The sequence below is a fragment of the Coregonus clupeaformis genome, chromosome 20 (genome assembly GCF_020615455.1).
Source record: "Coregonus clupeaformis isolate EN_2021a chromosome 20, ASM2061545v1, whole genome shotgun sequence".
In the NCBI taxonomy this organism is placed as follows: Eukaryota; Metazoa; Chordata; class Actinopteri; order Salmoniformes; family Salmonidae; genus Coregonus; species Coregonus clupeaformis.
This window is the reverse complement of record NC_059211.1, coordinates 2,337,519-2,361,016: the sequence shown is the minus strand read 5'-3', so window position 1 is coordinate 2,361,016 and position 23,498 is coordinate 2,337,519. Positions and strand designations below refer to the sequence as shown.

At 43.8% G+C, this 23,498-nt stretch overlaps 1 protein-coding gene across 1 annotated transcript; it reads right to left on the bottom strand.

The window, feature by feature from the left end:
• Positions 1–3,429: 3,429 nt before the first annotated feature.
• Positions 3,430–23,492, bottom strand: LOC121560734 (trinucleotide repeat-containing gene 6C protein-like). Its single transcript, XM_045205231.1, has 9 exons — positions 23,460–23,492; positions 13,287–13,524; positions 11,392–11,556; positions 10,384–10,581; positions 9,986–10,135; positions 9,511–9,627; positions 8,597–8,818; positions 7,635–7,848; positions 3,430–7,221 (listed from the first exon to the last, which is right to left on the bottom strand). Exons 2-9 carry the CDS (start codon positions 13,501–13,503, stop codon positions 6,852–6,854), a joined length of 1,653 nt encoding a protein of 550 aa, XP_045061166.1. The 5' UTR covers positions 13,504–13,524; positions 23,460–23,492; the 3' UTR covers positions 3,430–6,851.
• Between the last annotated feature and the right edge of the window lie 6 nt (positions 23,493–23,498).

The window sequence follows — 23,498 nt, the reverse complement described above, 5'->3', positions numbered from 1 at the left end:
TTTTCTCTCCACTTTAAAATATTTTTAAATATATTTTTAAACTGATGACCTCAACAAGCTTGGAAGTGTACAACTCAGACATTTTTATTTATTTTTTTATTTTTTACAAAAGACTTCACATTACGTTATTGGCGCTCCTTAATTCAAGTATTTGTGTTTATATTTTTGTGTTGATATGTTTAATGATATTTTCTCTACTGGGAAAGTATGCATTTAAAAAACAGGTGATTTCAGGTTGGGTTGTTTAGACAAATTCACATACAGTACAAGTACTTCAAGGTACTTACTGTAATATGTTCATAAATCCAGAATGTGCATATCCAACTCCAGGTAGGAAAGACATTACTCATGATCCATCAAGTACCAGTTTAACCCCTAACCCCATTCTATTTCCTTTGTATCACTTATTTGCAGGGGGAATACATATTGCTCATCTTCAGTTTATATTGAACCCAGACCTTTTAAAAGGAACAAAATGTTTCAGAGGTTGAGATCCCAGGTGTCTATCTGTTGATGTGCTACCACACACCGTACGTACATATCCGTATATATATATATGTATATATATATATATATATATATATATATATATATATATATATATATATATCTATAGTTAAGCTGTAGAGAGAGCGCACGGCATGACCCTCAGTGCTGGTGCAGCAGGGGGACCCCGCCCCCACCACATTGAGCGGACGTTTGGAGGCCCCCACCCGGCTAATGGGTCTCTCTGAGCTTGGATCAAGGCAGTTACAAAAACAGGCAATAGTGATTTTTGCTAGTGTGCTGCAGGACACCGAACGGAGTCCCAAAAGGTAGCCTTATCCAATTTTAGTTTAGACTTTTTGTACCTTTTGAAATGCGCCCCCTCTCGTTGCCTACCGCAGACGCAGTGAGGCGAGCGACCTGGGCTGATACAGTGGGCCCGAAGCCATCTGGGTCTGTGGAAATATACAGTTGTGGGCCGCTTTGAGCAGAAACACAAACAAATACGATAAATACAGCATCCACAAAAAGGCACCCCAGCTTGCACTCTGACTCCCTGGATGGTGGAAGTTACAGGTTGTTGGACTGGAGACATTTCAGCTAGAAGTGCAGAGCTTTAGTTAACAAATTATATATGTTTTATTTAATTTTTGTACGTTTTTTTTTCTTAAGATTTTTTGTCAAACTTCATATTAAAAATGACGTTAAAATGCAAGAATTTCATTTTTGGTTAAAAAAAAATATGTACCCGGGATTACCCATCACCAAACTGACTGTGCACCGTAGCATACTTGGATCCCCCAAACTCAGTGAAGATTTTATCCTCGTCAACGGGGCATTCCCCACAAAAGCAAAGACTGCCATTGTCCTAAATGGCACCCTATGTCCCTATATAATGCACTACATAGTGAACAGGGTGCCATTTGAGACCCAGCCATATTATCTCAGTGGTTCAGGATGAGGTGTGGTTCAGGATGAGGTGTGTTGCCCCCACCCATCTGTTTGATTCCCCCCCCCCCCCCCGCCCCGCCCCGCCTCCATCACAAAGGTTATCAAAGATCCTCCATCCTGGGAAGAGAAGAGCTCTTTATCTAGATAGTATAACATGGGCTATTTTTATATATCTATATACACTGCTCAAAAAAATAAAGGGAACACTTAAACAACACAATGTAACTCCAAGTCAATCACACTTCTGTGAAATCAAACTGTCCACTTAGGAAGCAACACTGATTGACAATACATTTCACATGCGGTTGTGCAAATGGAATAGACAACAGGTGGAAATTATAGGCAATTAGCAAGACACCCCCAATAAAGGACTGGTTTTGCAAGTGGTGACCACAGACCACTTCTCAGTTCCTATGCTTCCTGGCTGATGTTTTGGTCACTTTTGAATGCTGGAGGTGCTTTCACTCTAGTGGTAGCATGAGACGGAGTCTACAACCCACACAAGTGGCTCAGGTAGTGCAGCTCATCCAGGATGGCACATCAATGCGAGCTGTGGCAAGAAGGTTTGCTGTGTCTGTCAGCGTAGTGTCCAGAGCATGGAGGCGCTACCAGGAGACAGGCCAGTACATCAGGAGACGTGGAGGAGGCCGTAGGAGGGCAACAACCCAGCAGCAGGACCGCTACCTCCGCCTTTGTGCAAGGAGGAGCAGGAGGAGCACTGCCAGAGCCCTGCAAAATGACCTCCAGCAGGCCACAAATGTGCATGTGTCTGCTCACACGGTCAGAAACAGACTCCATGAGGGTGGTATGAGGGCCCGACGTCCACAGGTGGGGGTTGTGCTTACAGCCCAACACCGTGCAGGACATTTGGCATTTGCCAGATAACACCAAGATTGGCAAATTCGCCACTGGCGCCCTGTGCTCTTCACAGATGAAAGCAGGTTCACACTGAGCACGTGACAGACGTGACAGAGTCTGGAGACGCAGTGGAGAACGTTCTGCTGCTTGCAACATCCTCCAGCATGACCGGTTTGGCGGTGGGTCAGTCATGGTGTGGGGTGGCATTTCTTTGGGGGGCCGCACAGCCCTCCATGTGCTCGCCAGAGGTAGCCTGACTGCCATTAGGTACCGAGATGAGATCCTCAGACCCCTTGTGAGACCATATGCTGGTGCGGTTGGCCCTGGGTTCCTCCTAATGCAAGACAATGCTAGACCTCATGTGGCTGGAGTGTGTCAGCAGTTCCTGCAAGAGGAAGGCATTGATGCTATGGACTGGCCCGCCCGTTCCCCAGACCAGAATCCAATTGAGGACATCATGTCTCGCTCCATCCACCAACGCCACGTTGCACCACAGACTGTCCAGGAGTTGGCGGATGCTTTAGTCCAGGTCTGGGAGGAGATCCCTCAGGAGACCATCCGCCACCTCATCAGGAGCATGCCCAGGCGTTGTAGGGAGATCATACAGGCACGTGGAGGCCACACACACTACTGAGCCTCATTTTGACTTGTTTTAAGGACATTACATCAAAGTTGGATCAGCCTGTAGTGTGGTTTTCCACTTTCATTTTGAGGGTGACTCCAAATCCAGACCTCCATGGGTTGATACATTTGATTTCCATTGATCATTTGTGTGTGATTTTGTTGTCAGCACATTCAACTATGTAAAGAGAAAAGTATTTAATAAGATTATTTCATTCATTCAGATCTAGGATGTGTTATTTTAGTGTTCCCTTAATTTTTTTGAGCAGCGTATATATTTTGTTGTATTGGCACATAGGATAACATTGGCATCTTACATGCAGAATGGGCCTCTACATTGTAACATTACAGTAGGCCCATAGTTGGGAAGGGAATTCATTACTATCCCATTCCCAAAAACGGTGCTTCAGCCAATACAAGTTTAGTACTACTGCACAGCTTGCCATTAGTCAGTGAACTTGTCTCTCTTACACTACAGCAAAAGGACATGCATACAGAGAGAGCTGCGTCTTAATGTCGTCTCCTTCTACCCTGAGATCAAGCTGACAGGAGATCAGTCTTCTTCAGCACAGTAAAGTAAAGAGAGAGGCCTACTATACCTCCACTCCAGTGGTACTAACTCCCCATAGAGGGAGGGTGTACGTTTGGAATACGACAGTGTTGTGGTTTAAACCCAGCTATAAGGACCAGGAGCGGCCATGTTCTAAGTGCTGAAGGGTACATACAGCAGGAGGTTGTTGGGTCTAGCTCTGGGAATCGGTGCTCATTCCTTAGGGCAGGATTAAAGGGCCCGCAGCCTCTAGTATTTTGCATAGAAACAGAACTGAGTCTCTGTTTATGTCTGGTCAAGTGGGGGCCATGGTCTAGGTTGGTTGGTTGCTTTGGAGGGGACTGGAGGAGGGTGTAGCGTAGCAGCTGTGTGAGGGGGCGAGAAGGGACAGCCCTGGTGGAGCCCAGGTGGAGCAGCTAGGGTCAGGGAGGACACACTCACCCATCTGAGACACCCTATTGGTCTAACTTACACGTCTTGAGATACTACCTGGAAGTACTACAGAATACTGTCCAAAACAAAGCAATGATCAATCAATCAGTTAAGATACCAACTAATAATAATAGACAATCAATGACGGGCTGTAGTATTGATCCTCGTTTGCATTCAATACACAGGATGAACATACAGAGGCACCTCTGACCAAAGTGTTTCTGCATATGAACAGTGAAAAGGGCTAGTTTCAAGCAGCCATCTTGAAAAGATCACTGCATGTAGACAAATCAATCAATCAAAAAATACATCATAAACATCAAAAAGGAGAAAAACAAAAACAAAATTCATCAAACACTGGCAAAATTCCAGAAATTTGACTGTCTCTTGACTTCCAGCTAAAGTGATCTTTGTGTGAAAGAAGATGAGGGGAAATGGAGAGGGTTGGTTGAGACAAGGTCGAGTGCGGCTGGCGCGGTCGTTAGCTAGCTAGCTCCGTGCTGATTGGCCAGTCTTGGAGGGAGCGTGGTTTCCTGCCAGGCTGAGGGGGTCCAATGGGAGAGCTTGGTGCCAGCCCAGGAGGAATTGCTGCAGTGGGGGTAGCCTTGCCTAGCGACCGTCGCCATGGGCACCACAGCAGAGAGGCACTCAGTGGACCGTGACCGTCCCCCTCCCCACTCCGACCGACCGTTGGCCGGAGACAAGTAACATTGCATGTCTAGCGTCTCCAGACAAGAAAAAGGCTAAACATTTTGGAGTAACAGTGATATTCACTTTGATATAGTTCAAAGAAAATGTATTTAGAAGAAAAGAAAAAAAATCGCACTGCAGACTTTTTTTTGTCCGATAGAATTTGATTTCCTTTTTTTGTTTTGTTTAGTTTCTCTTCATCCTGCTACCATTTCAAAGTTCATACAAGTCCTTGGACCAAAGAGGAACAAACGTAAATGCCAGAAGTTATTTCCAAGTATAGATACAGTACAAAAAAAAGAGCAAGAGTTCTTTTTTTGTCTTTTTTTTCAGTTTTCAAAGTTGCTGCTCCATTTTTCTGATTTATTGGATTGCAAGTTGAAGCGTTTAGCTCTCTTCATAAGTGCTATGATAAAACCCTTTGAAATAGACAAAAGGTTACTTAGTCTATCTTTTACATTTATGTACAGTACCTAATACAAGGAACACTCGTAGTAGATCTACTGCATTAGGCCAAACCCCTCTTATTTGGTATTGTGCCAGATGCCCAGTGCCCCTCCAGTGAGTCCCCCATCTGGATTCAGTCTCTGTTCGGTGTGGCAACACGGAGAGGAAGGGCTTTCTGATGGTGCTTTCCATGTACCCCAGTTCAATGTGTACGTATGAGGAGTTTCAGGGCTGCAGGGACAGTTTCTGAACGCACAGTTATAATAGTAACACCATCCTCGCTCCTCCTCTCCGCAAGAGTTAACCCAACAGGGGGGGCAGGGGTCAAGGAGGGGGGGCAGGGGTCAAGGAGGGGGGGCCTGGTGGGAATCAAAAATATGAAACGGTATCATTTCTGTAGTTCTTAAGTTCTTTGCTTTGATCAACAACGACAACAAAAATCAACAACGAAAAACTTAAAGAAACCAGCTCCTGCTTTGACTTGAGTGTGGACGGAAGAAGGGTCTGTGGCGTATATATTGCACAATGTAACTGTCACGTCAAGGTGACGTGTTTTGTTGTTGTTGTTTCCAGAAACTGTTGGACCACAATGGGGATGAGAGGGTCACCAACGGAATCGACTAATAACGTTAATAATTGACAAGAAGCACCTGTAAGTCCTGTTAGGTGAGTATAGCTGAAGTTGTAGTTCTTCTGAGCAGTGGTAATCTGAACTCACAGACATGAATAATTAGGTTCCATCAGACATATACTCAAGTACACACATAAAACACGCGCAGCTAGGTCGGTCGATGTGTAATAATCTCAGCTTATGTTGCGATAGATATTATAAAAATGCGCCTGGATATACAAAAAGAAGAAAAACAGCAGTGTAAATCCCTTTAAGAACAAACAAATGACCAAAAAACGGAAAAGGTTTTAACTGATGATTGGTTGGGTCAGTGTTGACAGGCCTCATACTGTGATTTGGGGGTCATTTCATTAGTGCACAGGTGGCAAAACGTTTTGCAACGGCAAGCGAAAACAAGCGTTTCTTATTGGACAAAGTTCAGGTAGTCCCTCTCTGTTTCAGTCCGCTTGCTTCGGTTTCGTTCCTCATGAATACGACCTTGGTTGATCACACTTGTTCTGTTCCATTCGCTGGCTCAGATGGGAACTGTGCAAGCTTTCAAACGCATTTAAAAAAAATCAGTTTCAAAACAATGAAAAAGGCTTGATATTGAAGGAGGAGGACCTGGGCCGCAGTAGAGCACTTAAGGCTAATATTAGTGCTTAGAAATGAAACAATATAATAAGTAAAAGGTCTTTGAACCACATCATTGGCCACGGGCATGTTGGGAATGATAGTTTTTTGTATCAATTTGGAGTTTCAGGAGCAAAGGAAATATTCAAAATGGTAGCTTCTTCGATTGCTTCTCCTTAAAAACACTTCACACAGAATGTGCGATATTCATGGGAAACTTAAAAACACTTAATGGTTCTCTCTTCATTGAGTCTTTTCGGCATTTCATTTGTTTATCAACGTTTATCAAATACTAAAAACGAAATCCCCCTTTAAAAAGAAAACTAAACAGAAGAAAAAAAACGTAAAAACCGAAGGGCGTAGGGGTCAGCAGTCTTGTGTCGTCGCCCCCAGCCTTCCGGTACACGATTCACAGTTCCATTGATACTGATTATCGCCACATGATTTGCTTGGTTTTGCTCCTGTTCATTGTAAATTTTTTTTGTATTTTTGCATTTATTATAATTTTTCCACTGTCTGTTCCAGCGGTGAAACCTCCATCCTCATGGTTGGTTTGTTAGTTAGTGTGTTGTCCTACATGGACTCTCCACTCAGCAGGTCGCCTGGCAACAGCGTGTTGATGGGGTTGGGGCTCCCGATGACACCGCGACTATCATCGCCACTAGGGGGCCCCCACAGGCTGGAGTACTGGGGCACGCCCCCCCACAGCAGGTCTCCGCCTCCACCCGTCTTGGCTCCTCCCCCCAGGCCACCACCACCGCTGCTCCAGTGATGGCCAATAGCGTGCTGCTGCGAGCCTCCGCCCATGCGCGTCTGATTGGTGCCGGGGTTGGGCTGCCAGCTTGTGGTGGGCGGAAGCTGCTGCTGGCCTTGTGCAAAGTAGCGGTTCACCTCCTCCTCCCCGGCAAACTCCGCCAGGATGGTGGTGTTCCCCAGCACACACCTAGGAGCAGGAAAGGACTCAGTTATACATCACATACTTACAGATGTTACAGTATCAAAATGTATTTTCTTACACGTGGTGAAGTACAGTACAAGTATTTCCTAATAGGCGTTGATATTTTGTCAGTGAGATGTATATAGCCTGGAGGTTGAGACAATATTTTGTGTGTTGTTTTAGGTTAGATGGAGATAATCACTACCCTGAACAGCATAGAGTATGGGTTAAAGGGAAAATCCACTCAAAAACTATATTTTGTTATTAGTCCACAGTCCCAAAATGTTTTGCATGTCAGCAGTCAAGCTTTCAAGATATTGGACTTTCAAGAAGCAAAGTGTCACCGGCCACATCATCATGACGATGCAAAATCCAGAGTGGTTTTGAGTAGTTTTTCCCTTCAACTATGGGAGTCTTACATGTGCAGGGACTTCTGGGCCTTGGCAGCCTCCTCCTTGGAGCTGTAGCGCACCACAGCGTTTCCCTGGGTCAGGAAGAGGTGGAATGTGATGAGGGGGCCGTGCTGCATGCAGAGCGTCCGCAGGGTGGAGCCGTCTATCTGGGGGGTGAGGTTCCTCAGGACCAGCCAGCTACTGGTCCTGTTGGAGCTGTCTGTGCTCCAGGTGGAGCCCTCTGAGAGAAACATGATCAGTCAACATTCAGTTCCACACAAAATATAAATAAATCCTTTTTGGTCAATAACTTGTCTTCTATTGATGAAAACCTATTTCTATGTATGTAAATGTTAAATTGTCTATTGTTTTTGTCTATGCATGTTTATTGTAAAAAATATATATTTATAAAATATAAAAAATGTTTTATTCAAAACACATTTAAAACATGAGAACATTGTCTCATGTAAGCACTTTTACATCAGTGTTAGCTTAAGGACTCGTGCAAAAATAAGGTCACACAGTTACAGTTCCCTTTGAAGCCATGACAACAATCCTTTAGTCTTATCTGGTAAACCACAAGACTTCAGTGAGACAAGGGCCTCTAACCACAGCGAGGTGTGTCTGACTCCACCTTACTACAGCGAGTGAGGAGGGGAGAGGAGCATAAAACAGTGGGGGAGCATCACACTCTACAGCGACCACACCTAGGAGAAGCTATGCTTCTTTAGGTAAATGTGTAGGATGTTGACAAAGCACAAGGTAGTGTAGGCAGAAATCGAGGGTCAACTCAATGGTTTTCAATGAGCATCAAGTCATGAATTGACTTTTAATCAATCTCAAAACGACTAAGTCCAAACCCCTGATCATAGTGTTAGTTGATTTTCCTCTACTAGGTATATTACCAGGTTTTAGTCTTTACAGTCTTGTTACAGCGTAACTCCCCTGGTCTATATTTCAGGCTGGGGAGTTGTACTGTGGCATCTCACCTGAGGTGTATGAACTGCTCCAGCCTTGGGCCAGACCCAAGGAGTTTCCTCCCCAGGTGGAAGAGGGCTTGGTGGGGTTGGTGAGGCCCGGAGGTGGCCTGGAGGGGGCTGTGTTGTTGCGGGGCCCCTGGGGGACCTTCCACAGCTCGTGGGACAGAGAGGCCTGGGAGGGGTGGGAGATGGGCCCCGGGGACCAGGTGGACTTCATGTCAGATAGTTTACCTGAGAGAGAAGAGGGGAACATATGAGATACTGTTGTAGAGATGGAGACCCTCTATGGAAGCCTATGTTCTATGAGAGATTGAGACAATTTATGTAGGCCTATAATCTGTTATTAGAAAGATTTTCTTTGAAATCTAACTAACTTTGGGCAGATGCAAAGTTTTAAAATGAAGCCCCATATTAACACTTGTTCATCAACAATAAACCTCAATCTTGACTTCATCGGTTTATAGGAGTCATATTGGAGACTGCATTGGAGACTCTACAGGAAACATGAATGTAAAAACAGACATTTAAAAAGGGGACATTTTTCAAGACTTCATAGCAATTCTAAGTGGGTGGCTTAACTGCAACAACAATTTCACGTCAACACATGCTTATGAATACGGGTCTAGGGCCACAACATTCAAAGCATTTCTTGATTCAAACACTCAAACTTTTCATTCCATGAGGAGTACAATGCAATCACATTGTGGAGCACTTGATACACCAGCACTGGGTAGTAGGATTCAATTAGGCAAAGGAAGGACCTATCTACCGTAACACTCATATCAACAAACACAGACCACACACACAAACAATAGGATAGAGGTGTGTTGCTATGGTGGTAATTAGGGGAAAGGGGGGTCAAGCATGGTGGTCAAGGGGTCAGCATGTCCACATAGGGGGCTGGGGGGGGCTGTACTCTGTACCTGCACTCTCCTCATCCGGGGAGGACAGACTGAAAGAGCTAGTGTAGCAGCCACTGACTGGCCAGTCGCTGGAGGGGGGCAGAGCACCGTTCTGAGGTGGTGAAGGAGGGGAAGAGCCTAGCCGTGGGGCCCATTGTTATGGACAGAGGGGGTGGTGGGGAAAGAAACATGTACAACTTGATTTAAAGAAACTGTATCAATTCAATAGGGCCTGTGCTACTGGATGGCACGGCCACAACAAGTGAGGTAGTACTGTAACCCCTTCAGTGCCATGGAAAGGAATAGGATATAGGCTTAGCTAAAAGTTGTCAATACAGTGAAATGTCAATACATTAATACAAGTCAAAACCTGTTTGAGCATCAACAGCAGAGACCTGCCCTGTTAATGAATGTATACAGTCTATTTGACGATCTGTGCATCCTAACAAAGGCAAGTAACTCCAGACCCTGTCTCCCTGATAGACCCCTTCCTCACCTCCACTGCGGTCCCGGAGCAGGTAGCGATTGACGTCCTGGATGTTGGTGTTGATGGTGGGGCCGCTGGGAACACTTCCTGGGGTCATGTTGGGGTCGTTCTCAGGGTCAATGTTCTGCAGGCCCTTCCAGGGCACGCCTGGACAGAACTCTGAGGAGACAACATGGAGGACAATACAGTCAGTACATTGGTTATTTAACCTTTAAACTCACATGATGTTGTGGGGAACAATTTAAATACGTGTTTTCCTTTCTAAATATTTTCTCTCAAATTATCAAAATAGTTGTATGTTTCTCTTTTCTTTATCCTCCCTTTCGTTAAAGTGTGTCATGATCTTGTGTGAAATAAAGTTTGATCTGATTGAAAGGGATTTAGAAGTGTCAGTCTTCGCTACCAACCTGGGGGCCAGTTGATATTGGTGCCGTTGGTGATCTGGTCCTTGGGGCTCTTGCCCGGTCCCTGGCCCCAGCTGTCAGGGGGAACCAGGGGGGAGGTGGGGGACTCCGACCCACCCATCATATTGTAGGGGCTGTAGGAGTCGTCCATGTGGGGGGGCTTTCCAGGGGGACCCAGGTTAGAGGCAGCAGAAATGGCACCTAGGACAAGGAATTAATTAATGTATTTTGACATTTAAAATACATGTATAGATGTCTCCGCCATTGGAGTACAAACATTTTTTTTTTTTTTTTATCATAGAAGCTTAAAAACACGACAAAGTAAGAGTGGTTGTCAGTGTTGCTCTTAGTGGAGTATGGAGAGTAAAAGGAACACTGGGTCTCAAGGATCCATTCAGATGAATACCAACGTGAGACATAATTTGAGAAATAGATAGTCATTTTAAATGTCAGACACTAAAGAGATAAACAAACAATTGATTTCACACTGAATACTTCCAGACGAGATTTCCCACACTGTTTCATCATTGAGACATGTGGAAACATACAAAAGCCTTCCGAGTAATGACAACGCCTGTTTACCGGTACACATTGATTACTATAAAAAAGGGCAGAACAGCAGCTTGTTGCTCGCTCCACAGTGGGAGAGGTTAGGGGAGGTGGTGTTTGTGGCTCACATGTTTTATTTCCAGCGTTAACATCTCTGTTGTGAATGCAAAACAGTGTGAAAGAAACCCAGAGACTGTCTGTTTGTTGGCTTGTGAGAGAGTTGGTGTGAAATACGTTAATCAAATGTTATTTGCCACACTGTCATTCAACGCGAGTCAACTGAAAGTTACTATTTCTTACAAGAAAACTACTAAGAGAGCAGCAAACCCAATTTCCCTATCGAGATGACTAATAGATTGATTTCTTGTTTGACAGCGTGTATATGTATATTTATTGCCCCTGAGGGAAAAAACTGTTGTATTGAATATGACTTTGTCATACAGTTCGTAGTGTTCCTCCTACCGTGCTTATTGAGGTTGGCCTCCATGTGAGAGGAGTTTCCAGAGAGGCTGTCCATGGAGTTGGGGTGGGTCCACTGGGACAGGCGGGACTGGGGCTGGGGAGGCTCCTTCATGGACAGGCCCCCCACCTCCATGCAGTTTACATTCATGTTTGGATTGAGTCCAGCTAAAAGAGAAAAAAATCATGAACATTGAATACACAGCTCAACACAAACCAGAGAGATAAAGTAGGACATTGCAGGGACTTACAGTCGGTTAGGACATCTCCTTTGTGAATGACAAGTAATTTTTCCAACAATTGTTTACAGACAGATTATATCACTTATAATTCACTTTATCACAATTCCAGTGGGTCAGAAGTTTACATACACTAAGTTGACCGTGCCTTTAAACAGCTTGAAAAATTCCAGAAAATGATGTCATGGCTTTAGAAGCTTCTGATAGGCTAATTGACATAATTTGAGTCAATTGGAGGTGTACCTGTGGATGTATTTCAAGGCCTACCTTCAAACTCAGTGCCTCTTTGCTTGACATCATGGGAAAATCAAAAGAAATCAGCCAAGACCTCAGAAATACAATTGTAGACCTACACAAGTCTGGTTCATCCTTGGGAGCAATTTCCAAATGCCTGAAGGTACCACATTCATCTGAACAAACAATAGTACTCAAGTATAAACACCATGGGACCACGCAGTTGTCATACCGCTCAGGAAGGAGATGCGTTCTGTCTCCTAGAGATGAACGTACTTTGGTGCGAAAAGTGCAAATCAGAACAACAAAGGACCTTGTGAAGATGCTGGAAGAAACAGGTACAAAAGTATCTATATCCACAGTAAAACGAGTCCTATATCGACATAACCTGAAAGGCCGCTCAGCAAGGAAGAAGCCACTGCTCCAAAACCGCCATAAAAAAGCCAGACTATGGTTTGCAACTGCACATGGGGACAAAGATGATACTTTTTGGAGAAATGTCCTCTGGTCTGATGAAACAAAAATATAACTGTTTGCCTATAATGACCATCGTTATGTTTGGAGGAAAAGGGGGGGGGGGCTTGCAAGCCGAAAAACACCATCCCAACCGTGAAGCACGGGGGTGGCAGCATCATGCTGTGGGGGTGCTTTGCTGCATGAGGGACTGGTGCACTTCACAAAATAGATGGCATCATGAGGAAGGAAAATTATGTGGATATATTGAAGCAACATCTCAAGACATCAGTCAGGAAGTTAAAGCTTGGTCGCAAACGGGTCTTCCAAATGGACAATGACCCCAAGCATACTTCCAAAGTTGTGGCAAAATGGCTTAAGGACAACAAAGTCAAGGTATTGGAGTGGCCATCACAAAGCCCTGACCTCAATACTATAGAAAATGTGTGGGCAGAACTGAAAAGGCGTGTGCGAGCAAGGAGGCCTACAAACCTGACTCAGTTACACCAGCTCTGTCAGGAGGAATGGGCCAAAATTCACCCAACTTATTGTGGGAAGTTTGTGGAAGGCTACCTGAAACGTTTGACCCAAGTTAAACAATTTAAAGGCAATGCTACCAAATACTAATTGAGTGTATGTAAACTTCTGACCCACTGGGAATGTGAAGAAATAAATAAAAGCTGAAATAAATCACTCTCTACTATTATTCTGACATTTCACATTCTTAAAATAAAACTGGTGATCGTAACTGAACTAAGACACGGAAGTTTTACTAGGATAAAATGTCAGGAATTGTGAAAAACTGAGTTTAAATGTATTTGGCTAAGGTGTATGTAAACTTCCGACTTCAACTGTATATTGACGTATATAAGACTTACTAGCTATACAAACAGCTAGTTTGTGAGAGGTGTAAAGAGAGCGTAAGGGCTGAAGGAGTGCGTGTGTGAGTGTAGATCTGTGTGCTAGACTCACAGAGGGGGTAGGGGCTGTAGGAGTTGGGAGAAGACTGCGGCTCTTTGGTGTGCAGGTCGGAGAGGCCCGGAGCCTGGGGGTGGCCTGGGAACGAGTCCAGGGCTGATTTGCCTTGGCCAGGGTGCAGGCCGGAGGAGGAGTGGGAGCCGGGGGGCTGCTGCTTCATCAGCAGGGCCTGGTACAGCTGACGCTGGTGCTGTTGGATCTGTTGCTGCATGTTATTGATTGTACGTGCAACCTGGAGGGGAAGGGGGAAAGAAAGAAAAAGAGAAAAAGAGAGAAGAGAGAGAGAGAGAGAGAGAGAGAGAGAGGGGGGGTATAAGTCCAACAGACCCGTGACATGACTCCTACAATCAGCACCTCATCAACAGTCAAGTCACTTAGACTGCCTTTAGTGCAGCGCTTCCCAAACTAGGGGTCTATGAAAATGGGGTCAGCTTTGTCTCTCAAAATCATTGTAAATGTGGTTAACCTAAAAAATCGAAATGAAAATTATTCAAATCTAAAAGTAAAAATTCAACCAGAGAGCGCCCTTAGGTCGTGGGAAAAGGCAGCACTTGACCGTTGCACTTGAATCATTGCCACAGTGAATGGTTGAAACCACACACTATTGTAGAGACTGATATTACCGACCACAATTGATATGGTGAAAACAATGTGTAGGGAGCCAGAGGCACAGAAAATCACATCAATACCTTTGTCCGATATCACTGTGAAACTAAGAATTGATGCTATAGCTAGCAATCAAGAGGAAACTGACTGAACGACTCAAACTCCCCACCTTATGCTCTCCAAATGGACATTAGCTGTGAGGGCAGAGATGCCCACGCATTGACTTTAGTTCCCTACATGTCGGGGGATGCTATTCACGAGGACATTATGTTCTGTCTCATGATTCCCGAGCATGAAACAGCACAGGTGATGTTCAGTGCGCTGCGTGGCTATATTGACGAAAAATGGATTCTACTCTAATTATGAATGTGTCTCCCTCTGCCATATAGACGCATTGTATGATACACCCACTGAGCTATAATGGATACACCGACAGCAACTGGTGGCAAAAGGGCTGAGCGCAGAACTCAGCGATATGCAGCAGGTAACTTCGATTGTAAAATACATCGCGCAAAACTATGTGGAGATATGGGATCAGAGCATGACAATGTTTCATTTCACACCAAGGCTTGGTGGTTATCGAGGGGGTGTTGGAAAGATTTTTTTGAATTGAGAGGAATTGTCATTCGCAATGGATGTAAAAAACAGTACGTTGACTTTGTGTAATTACATTTTTTTTTGTCTCCTTGCCTATGTAACAGACATATTTGGGAAACTGAACGAACTGAACGCAAGCATGCAGGGCAAATACAAAAAAAATCTGCAGATGAGTGACCGAATCAGCGAAATCCGTTTGTGATCCTGGCTCAGGTGACATGTCGGTAAGTGAAATCGAACAGCTGATCGAGCTGATGTGACCGAATGTTGCAGACATCGCATTCACGGGTCACTATGGAGGAGTTTTGGTTCCTGACTCAAAGGAAATACTGTGCCGTCTCCCTCTGAGCATTAAAACCCATAGTACGCCGATTCAGTGCTCTCGTTTGCATTAAAAACAAATATAAATCCAGGTTGGATGTGACAGGAGAGATGAGGTGCGCACTGTCGACCATGGCCCCTGACTTTGAGAAGCTCAGACACGACACGCATCAAGCACAGCCATCTCATTAGTGGTGGTGAGATATCAATTATGTCAAACTAATTTCCAATTGACTCTCATAGCCCCACATTAAAAGTACAGTGGGGAGAACAAGTATTTGATACACTGCCGATTTTGCAGGTTTTCCTACTTACAAAGCATGTAGAGGTCTGTAATTTTTATCATAGGTAGACTTCAACTGTGAGAGACGGAATCTAAAACAAAAATCCAGAAAATTACATAGTATGATTTTTAAGTAATTAATTTGCATTTTATTGCATGACATAAGTATTTGATACATCAGAAAAGCAGAACTTAATATTTGGTACAGAAACCTTTGTTTGCAATTACAGAGATCATACGTTTCCTGTAGGTCTTGACCAGGTTTGCACACACTGCAGCAGGGATTTTGGCCCACTCCTCCATACAGACCTTCTCCAGATCCTTCAGGTTTCGGGGCTGTCGCTGGGCAATACGGACTTTCAGCTCCCTCCAAAGATTTTCTATTGGGTTCAGGTCTGGAGACTGGCTAGGCCACTCCAGGACCTTGAGATGCTTCTTACGGAGCCACTCCTTAGTTGCCCTGGCTGTGTGTTTCGGGTCGTTGTCATGCTGGAAGACCCAGCCACGACCCATCTTCAATGCTCTTACTGAGGGAAGGAGGTTGTTGGCCAAGATCTCGCGATACATGGCCCCATCCATCCTCCCCTCAATACGGTGCAGTCGTCCCTGTCCCCTTTGCAGAAAAGCATCCCCAAAGAATGATGTTTCCACCTCCATGCTTCACGGTTGGGATGGTGTTCTTGGGGTTGTACTCATCCTTCTTCTTCCTCCAAACAAGGCGAGTGGAGTTTAGACCAAAAAGCTCTATTTTTGTCTCATCAGACCACATGACCTTCTCCCATTCTTCCTCTGGATCATCCAGATGGTCATTGGATGTCACAGTAATCAATTAAATGCGTGAGGACATCAATAATGGCTGTTGATGTCGAAAAGGCTTTCTACCTACCGTCTTGAGTGGCCTTTTCTATTCAAAACTTTGGAAGCATTCAACTTTCCAGCTGAAATAATACATTTCATTAAAATATTATATAAATACCCTAAAGCAAAATATGCACAAATAATACATTATCTGATGAAATTGCTTTAGAAAGGGGCACGAGAAAGGGATGTCCTCTCTCAGCCGTCCTGTTTGTACTGGCAATTGAACCGCTTGGACAGGAACCAAACGTAACAGGTATCAGTATTGGTAAACATGAATATAAACTAAACTTATTTGCTGACGATCTCCTGATATACAGTGAGGGAAAAAGGTATTTGATCCCCTGCTGATTTTGTATGTTTGCCCACTGACAAAGACATGATCAGTCTATAATTTTAATGGTAGGTTTATTTGAACAGTGAGAGACAGAATAACAACAAAAAAATCCAGAAAAACGCTTGTCAAAAATGTTATAAATTGATTTGTATTTTAATGAGGCAAATAAGTATTTGACCCCTCGGCAAAACCCTTGGCAAAACCCTTGTTGGCAATCACAGAGGTCAGACGTTTCTTGTAGTTGGCCACCAGGTTTGCACACACTTCAGGAGGGATTTTGTTCCACTCCTCTTTGCAGATCTTCTCCAAGTCATTAAGGTTTTGAGGCTGACGTTTGGCAACTCAAACCTTCAGCTCCCTCCACAGATTTTCTATGGGATTAAGGTCTGGAGACTGGCTAGGCCACTCCAGGACCTTGAGATGCTTCTTACGGAGCCACTCCTTAGTTGCCCTGGCTGTGTGTTTCGGGTCGTTGTCATGCTGGAAGACCCAGCCACGACCCATCTTCAATGCTCTTACTGAGGGGAGGAGGTTGTTGGCCAAGATCTCGCGATACATGGCCCCATCCATCCTCCCCTCAATACGGTGTAGTCGTCCTGTCCCCTTTGCAGAAAAGCATCCCCAAAGAATGATGTTTCCACCTCCATGCTTCACGGTTGGGATGGTGTTCTTGGGGTTGTACTCATCCTTCTTCCTCCAAACAAGGCGAGTGGAGTTTAGACCAAAAAGCTCTATTTTTGTCTCATCAGACCACATGACCTTCTCCCATTCTTCCTCTGGATCATCCAGATGGTCATTGGCAAACTTCAGACGGGCCTGGACATGCGCTGGCTTGAGCAGGGGGACCTTGCGTGCGCTGCAGGATTTTAATCCATGACGGCGTAGTGTGTTACTAATTGTTTTCTTTGAGACTGTGGTCCCAGCTCTCTTCAGGTCATTGACCAGGTCCTGCCGTGTAGTTCTGGGCTGATCCCTCACCTTCCTCATGATCATTGATGCCCCACGAGGTGAGATCTTGCATGGAGCCCCAGACCGAGGGTGATTGACCGTCATCTTGAACTTCTTCCATTTTCTAATAATTGCGCCAACAGTTGTTGCCTTCTCACCAAGCTGCTTGCCCATTGTCCTGTAGCACATCCCAGCCTTGTGCAGGTCTACAATTTTATCCCTGATGTCCTTACACAGCTCTCTGGTCTTGGCCATTGTGGAGAGGTTGGAGTCTGTTTGATTGAGTGTGTGGACAGGTGTCTTTTATACAGGTAATGAGTTCAAACAGGTGCAGTTAATACAGGTAATGAGTGGAGAACAGGAGGGCTTCTTAAAGAAAAACGAACAGGTCTGTGAGAGCCGGAATTCTTACTGGTTGGTAGGTGATCAAATACTTACAGTGGGGAAAAAAAGTATTTAGTCAGCCACCAATTGTGCAAGTTCTCCCACTTAAAAAGATGAGAGGCCTGTAATTTTCATCATAGGTACACGTCAACTATGACAGACAAAATGAGAAAAAAAATTCCAGAAAATCACATTGTAGGATTTATGAATTTATTTGCAAATTATGGTGGAAAATAAGTATTTGGTCAATAACAAAAGTTTCTCAATACTTTGTTATATACCCTTTGTTGGCAATGACACAGGTCAAACGTTTTCTGTAAGTCTTCACAAGGTTTTCACACACTGTTGCTGGTATTTTGGCCCATTCCTCCATGCAGATCTCCTCTAGAGCAGTGATGTTTTGGGGCTGTCGCTGGGCAACACGGACTTTCAACTCCCCTCCAAAGATTTTCTATGGGGTTGAGATCTGGAGACTGGCTAGGCCACTCCAGGACCTTGAAATGCTTCTTACGAAGCCACTCCTTCGTTGCCCGGGCGGTGTGTTTGGGATCATTGTCATGCTGAAAGACCCAGCCACGTTTCATCTTCAATGCCCTTGCTGATGGAAGGAGGTTTTCACTCAAAATCTCACGATACATGGCCCAATTCATTCTTTCCTTTACACGGATCAGTCGTCCTGGTCCCTTTGCAGAAAAACAGCCCCAAAGCATGATGTTTCCACCCCCATGCTTCACAGTAGGTATGGTGTTCTTTGGATGCAACTCAGCATTCTTTGTCCTCCAAACACGACAAGTTGAGTTTTTACCAAAAAGTTATATTTTGGTTTCATCTGACCATATGACATTCTCCCAATCCTCTTCTGGATCATCCAAATGCACTCTAGCAAACTTCAGACAGGCCTGGACATGTACTGGCTTAAGCAGGGGGACACGTCTGGCACTGCAGGATTTGAGTCCCTGGCGGCATAGTGTGTTACTGATGGTAGGCTTTGTTACTTTGGTCCCAGCTCTCTGCAGGTCATTCACTAGGTCCCCCATGTGGTTCTGGGATTTTTGCTCACCGTTCTTGTGATCATTTTGACCCCACGGGGTGAGATCTTGCGTGGAGCCCCAGATCGAGGGAGATTATCAGTGGTCTTGTATGTCTTCCATTTCCTAATAATTGCTCCCACAGTTGATTTCTTCAAACCAAGCTGCTTACCTATTGCAGATTCAGTCTTCCCAGCCTGGTGCAGGTCTACACTTTTGTTTCTGGTGTCCTTTGACAGCTCTTTGGTCTTGGCCATAGTGGAGTTTGGAGTGTGACTGTTTGAGGTTGTGGACAGGTGTCTTTTATACTGATAACAAGTTCAAACAGGTGCCATTAATACAGGTAATGAGTGGAGGACAGAGGAGCCTCTTAAAGAAGAAGTTACAGGTCTGTGAGAGCCAGAAATCTTGCTTGTTTGTAGGTGACCAAATACTTATTTTCCACCATAATTTGCAAATAAATTCATAAAAAATCCTACAAATGTGATTTTCTGGATTTTTTTCTTCTCAATTTGTCTGTCATAGTTGACGTGTACCTATGATGAAAATTACAGGCCTCTCATCTTTTGAAGTGGGAGAACTTGCACAATTGGTGGCTGACTAAATACTTTTTTCCCCCACTGTATGTCATGCAATAAAATGCAAATGAATTACTTAAAAATCATACAATGTGATTTTCTGGATTACAGACCTCTACATGCTTTGTAAGTAGGAAAACCTGCAAAATCGGCAGTGTATCAAATACTTGTTCTCCCCACTGTATATGATGCCGAGTTGCGAATACAATCAGAAAAACTGTTAGAATGTTTTGCAATTGACTGCAATAGCCCCAATAAAAAAAGTAAACATTGGCTGTTAATCACATGGCTGGGGTCGCGAGAATTGGGTGGTGTGCCAAAAGCGTTTGGGAAACTGTGCTTTAGTGTCTTATCACAGATTATTTTACAGAAGTTCCCAATTTGCAAGAAAAGAGGATCCAACCACACAAGCAGCCGGATTCTGTAACCACTTCTCTATCCATTCTGGAGAAATAGCAAGTTTGAGCAACTGGAGATGCTTTTGATAAACACATTTCTCCTGACTCACACGCAGCTTTAAGTAAGCATATCCGGTCTATTTCAACACTCATAATTAACAATACAAATTATAGCACATCATATCTATAGTATGATTATAAATTTTTTAAATCGTCATTTTTACATTTGTAAACTGATTATTTTCATTTTCGCATATTTTGTAGCTTAGACCCTATTTGAAATCATCTGAGGTGTTTGAGACACAGCATGTTCTTGAATACAGGGTGGATGTTCTAAAATGGGAATACATTTTACATTTCACTTTCAAATGGTAGCACAAAGATGGTTGGAGGTCCACATATCAGAGAATGTTGACTTGAATGGGAATATCAGTTTTATATTATACTGTATGTCTTCCATAGGAAACCTATTGAAATACCGTATTTTCCGCACTATAAGGCGCACCGGAGTATAAGCCGCAGCAGCTAAATTGAATGATATTGAATGATGTGTACATATATAAGCCGCACTGGACTATAAGCCGCAGGTGTTTTAATGTTTAATTACCATATGTAAGGGTTCGTGCACAGAGGGGATTGTCGGGAAAGAGATGGCTGCTTGAGGAAGCTCCCATTTATTAACATTTCAACAAACAAGTTGCATATTTGCATAACGTATTCAAGTGTTACCATTTAGTGCAATAGTAGCTACAGAACATATACTGTGCTGTGTAAACTGTACTGTATCACATAGCGTTTCAGACACACAAACTTTTCAACTTTCAAACTTAAACGGTGCGCTCCCAGCGCACATACCGGCAGTGATCTACAGCAGTGGTTTTCAACCAGTGGTCCTTGAGGGAGTGCTAGGGGTTCCCCAGCAAAATTAGTTAATAGCGTCACAATCATTTAACCACTTAACTTTTTTTTTTTTTAGAAAAACCAACGAACTCCTCTTCGTCACTGTCGGAATCGAACAGCCTCTGAAGGGCCTCAGCTGTGGCGGCGTCCTCCTCTTCATCACGCAGCAGTCCAGCCTTTCGGAACCCGTTAATGATCGTGGATGTTTTGACAGCCAGATTGACTGCCTTTAACTTAAAAGCTGCATCATATGCATTTCTACGTTTGTTTTCCATAATGAGGGTTTGTGCATGAAAACTTCCTTTGCACAAACTGTCTCGCTCTCGTAATGTCTGTGTCTTGCTCTCGTTCTGTCTCTCGTTCTGTCTCTCGTACCACTCTCGGTTCCACTTTTACTTTTGAGCGCTACCTGTCTCACTCTTTTCCGGCCTCCAGCTTTTCCTGCTGGAGCCCGCCGCTTAAAGGTGGAGGGCGCGGACCGGTCATAAAGCCCATAGAGTTAAAGTTGGTGGACTGTAACCTGTAAAATCCATAGATTTAGGAGGTCTTCTAGTGGCTGTTAGCTGTAAAAATCCATAGATTAGCCGCACCGTTATATAAGCCGCAGGGTTGAAAAATTGGAAAAAAGTCGCGGCTTATAGTCCGAAAATTACGGTAATATAAATAATAGAATAGACATTTATGTTGACAGTCGATGGTGGACCGGCGGCCATCTTTGTCGTAGTAATTGGAAGTAAACATTTCAATTCAAATGTCAATGATGTACCAGGTAATTATCACCAGTTTGAAGGGATATGTCCATTCTATTTCTATGATTGAAATGACACCCACCCAGTATTCAAGAGCATGCTGTGTCTCAACCAATGGCAGGCACAAAAAAAAAACTCAGATGATGTCATAGAGGGTCTAAATGACAAAATATGCGGAAATAAAAAAAAAGTAGTTTATGCGTTTTTAGATAATTTACATTAAAGGATATTATTATTTTGTATAAAAAAAATTATTTCTTGAAATTATAAAATAGTTTGTAAGCTTTTAAATCATATCAAACTCAACCGTTTATCTTTTCCAGTGATGAAGACATGGATGTAGGTAAGGCAAAATGGGTAAACTTTGAGCACCTCCATCTTCTCACTTTCTGACCAATTCTACCATGGGCAAATACAGTTGAAGTCGGAAGTTCACATACACTTTAGCCAAATACATTTAAACTCAGTTTCACAATTCCTGACATTTAATCCTAGTAACAATTCCCTGTCTTAGGTCAGTTAGGATCACCACTTTATTTTAAGAATGTGAAATGTCAGAATAATAGTAGAGAGAACGATTTCTTTCAGCTTTTATTTCTTTCATCACATTCCCTGTGGGTCAGAGGTTTACATACACTCAATTAGTATTTGGTAGCATTGCCTTTAAATTGTTTAACTTGGGTCAAACGTTTCAGGTAGCCTTCCACAAGCTTCCCACAATAAGTTGGGTGAATTTTGGCCCATTCCTCCTGACAGAGCTGGTGTAACTGAGTCAGGTTTGTAGGCCTCCTTGCTCGCACACGCCTTTTCAGTTCTGCCCACACATTTTCTATAGGATTGAGGTCAGGGCTTTGTGATGGCCACTCCAATACCTTGACTTTGTTGTCCTTAAGCCATTTTGCCACAACTTTGGAAGTATGCTTGGGGTCATTGTCCATTTGGAAGACCCATTTGCGACCAAGCTTTAACTTCCTGACTGATGTCTTGAGATGTTGCTTCAATATATCCACATAATTTTCCTTCCTCATGATGCCATCTATTTTGTGAAGTGCACCAGTCCCTCCTGCAGCAAAGCACTCCCACAGCATGATGCTGCCACCCCTGTGCTTCACGGTTGGGATGGTGTTCTTCGGCTTGTAAGCCTTCCCCTTTTTCCTCCAAACATAATGATGGTCATTATGGCCAAACAGTTCTATTTTTGTTTCATCAGACCAGAGGACATTTCTCCAAAAAGTAAGATCTTTGTCCCCATGTGCAGTTGCAAACCGTAGTCTGGCTTTTTTATGGCGGTTTTGGAGCAGTGGCTTCTTCCTTGCTGAGCAGCCTTTCAGGTTATGTCGATATAGGACTCGTTTTACTGTGGATACAGATACTTTTGTACCCGTTTCCTCCAGCATCTTCACAAGGTCCTTTGCTGTTGTTCTGGGATTGATTTGCACTTTTCGCACCAAAGTACGTTCATCTCTAGGAGACAGAACGTGTCTCCTTCCTGAGCGGTATGACGGCTACGTGGTCCCATGGTGTTTATACTTGCGTACTATTGTTTGTACAGATGAACGTGGTACCTTCAGGCGTTTGGAAATTGCTCTCAAGGATGAACCAGACTTGTGGAGGTCTACACATTTTTTTCTGAGGTCTTGGCTGATTTATTTTGATTTTCCCATGATGACAAGCAAAGAGGCACTGAGTTTGAAGGTAGGCCTTGAAATACATCCACAGGTACACCTCCAATTGACTCAAATTATGTCAATTAGCCTATCAGAAGCTTCTAAAGCCATGACATCATTTTCTAGAATTTTCCAAGCTGTTTAAAGGCACAGTCAACTTAGTGTATGTAAACTTCAGACTCACTGGAATTGTGATACAGTGAATTATAAGTGAAATAATCTGTCTGTAAACAATTGTTGGAAAAATTACTTGTGTCATGCACACAGTAGATGTCCTAACCGACTTCCCAAAACAATAGTTTGTTAACAAGAAATTTGTGGAGTGGTTGAAAAACGAGTTTTAATGACTCCAACCTAAGTGTATGTAAACTTCCGACTTCAACTGTACGTATGGAAAGTTTTATTCAAAATCAAAAGGGGTGGGGTCAAAAAGTGATTAAAATCAAATGGAACGACCCAGAGGGTCACACATAGTGATGAGAATGTATAGGGGTTGAAACAGGGGCCTCTTACTTGCTGCTCCTGTTGTCTGATGGGGCCGGATACGTTGCG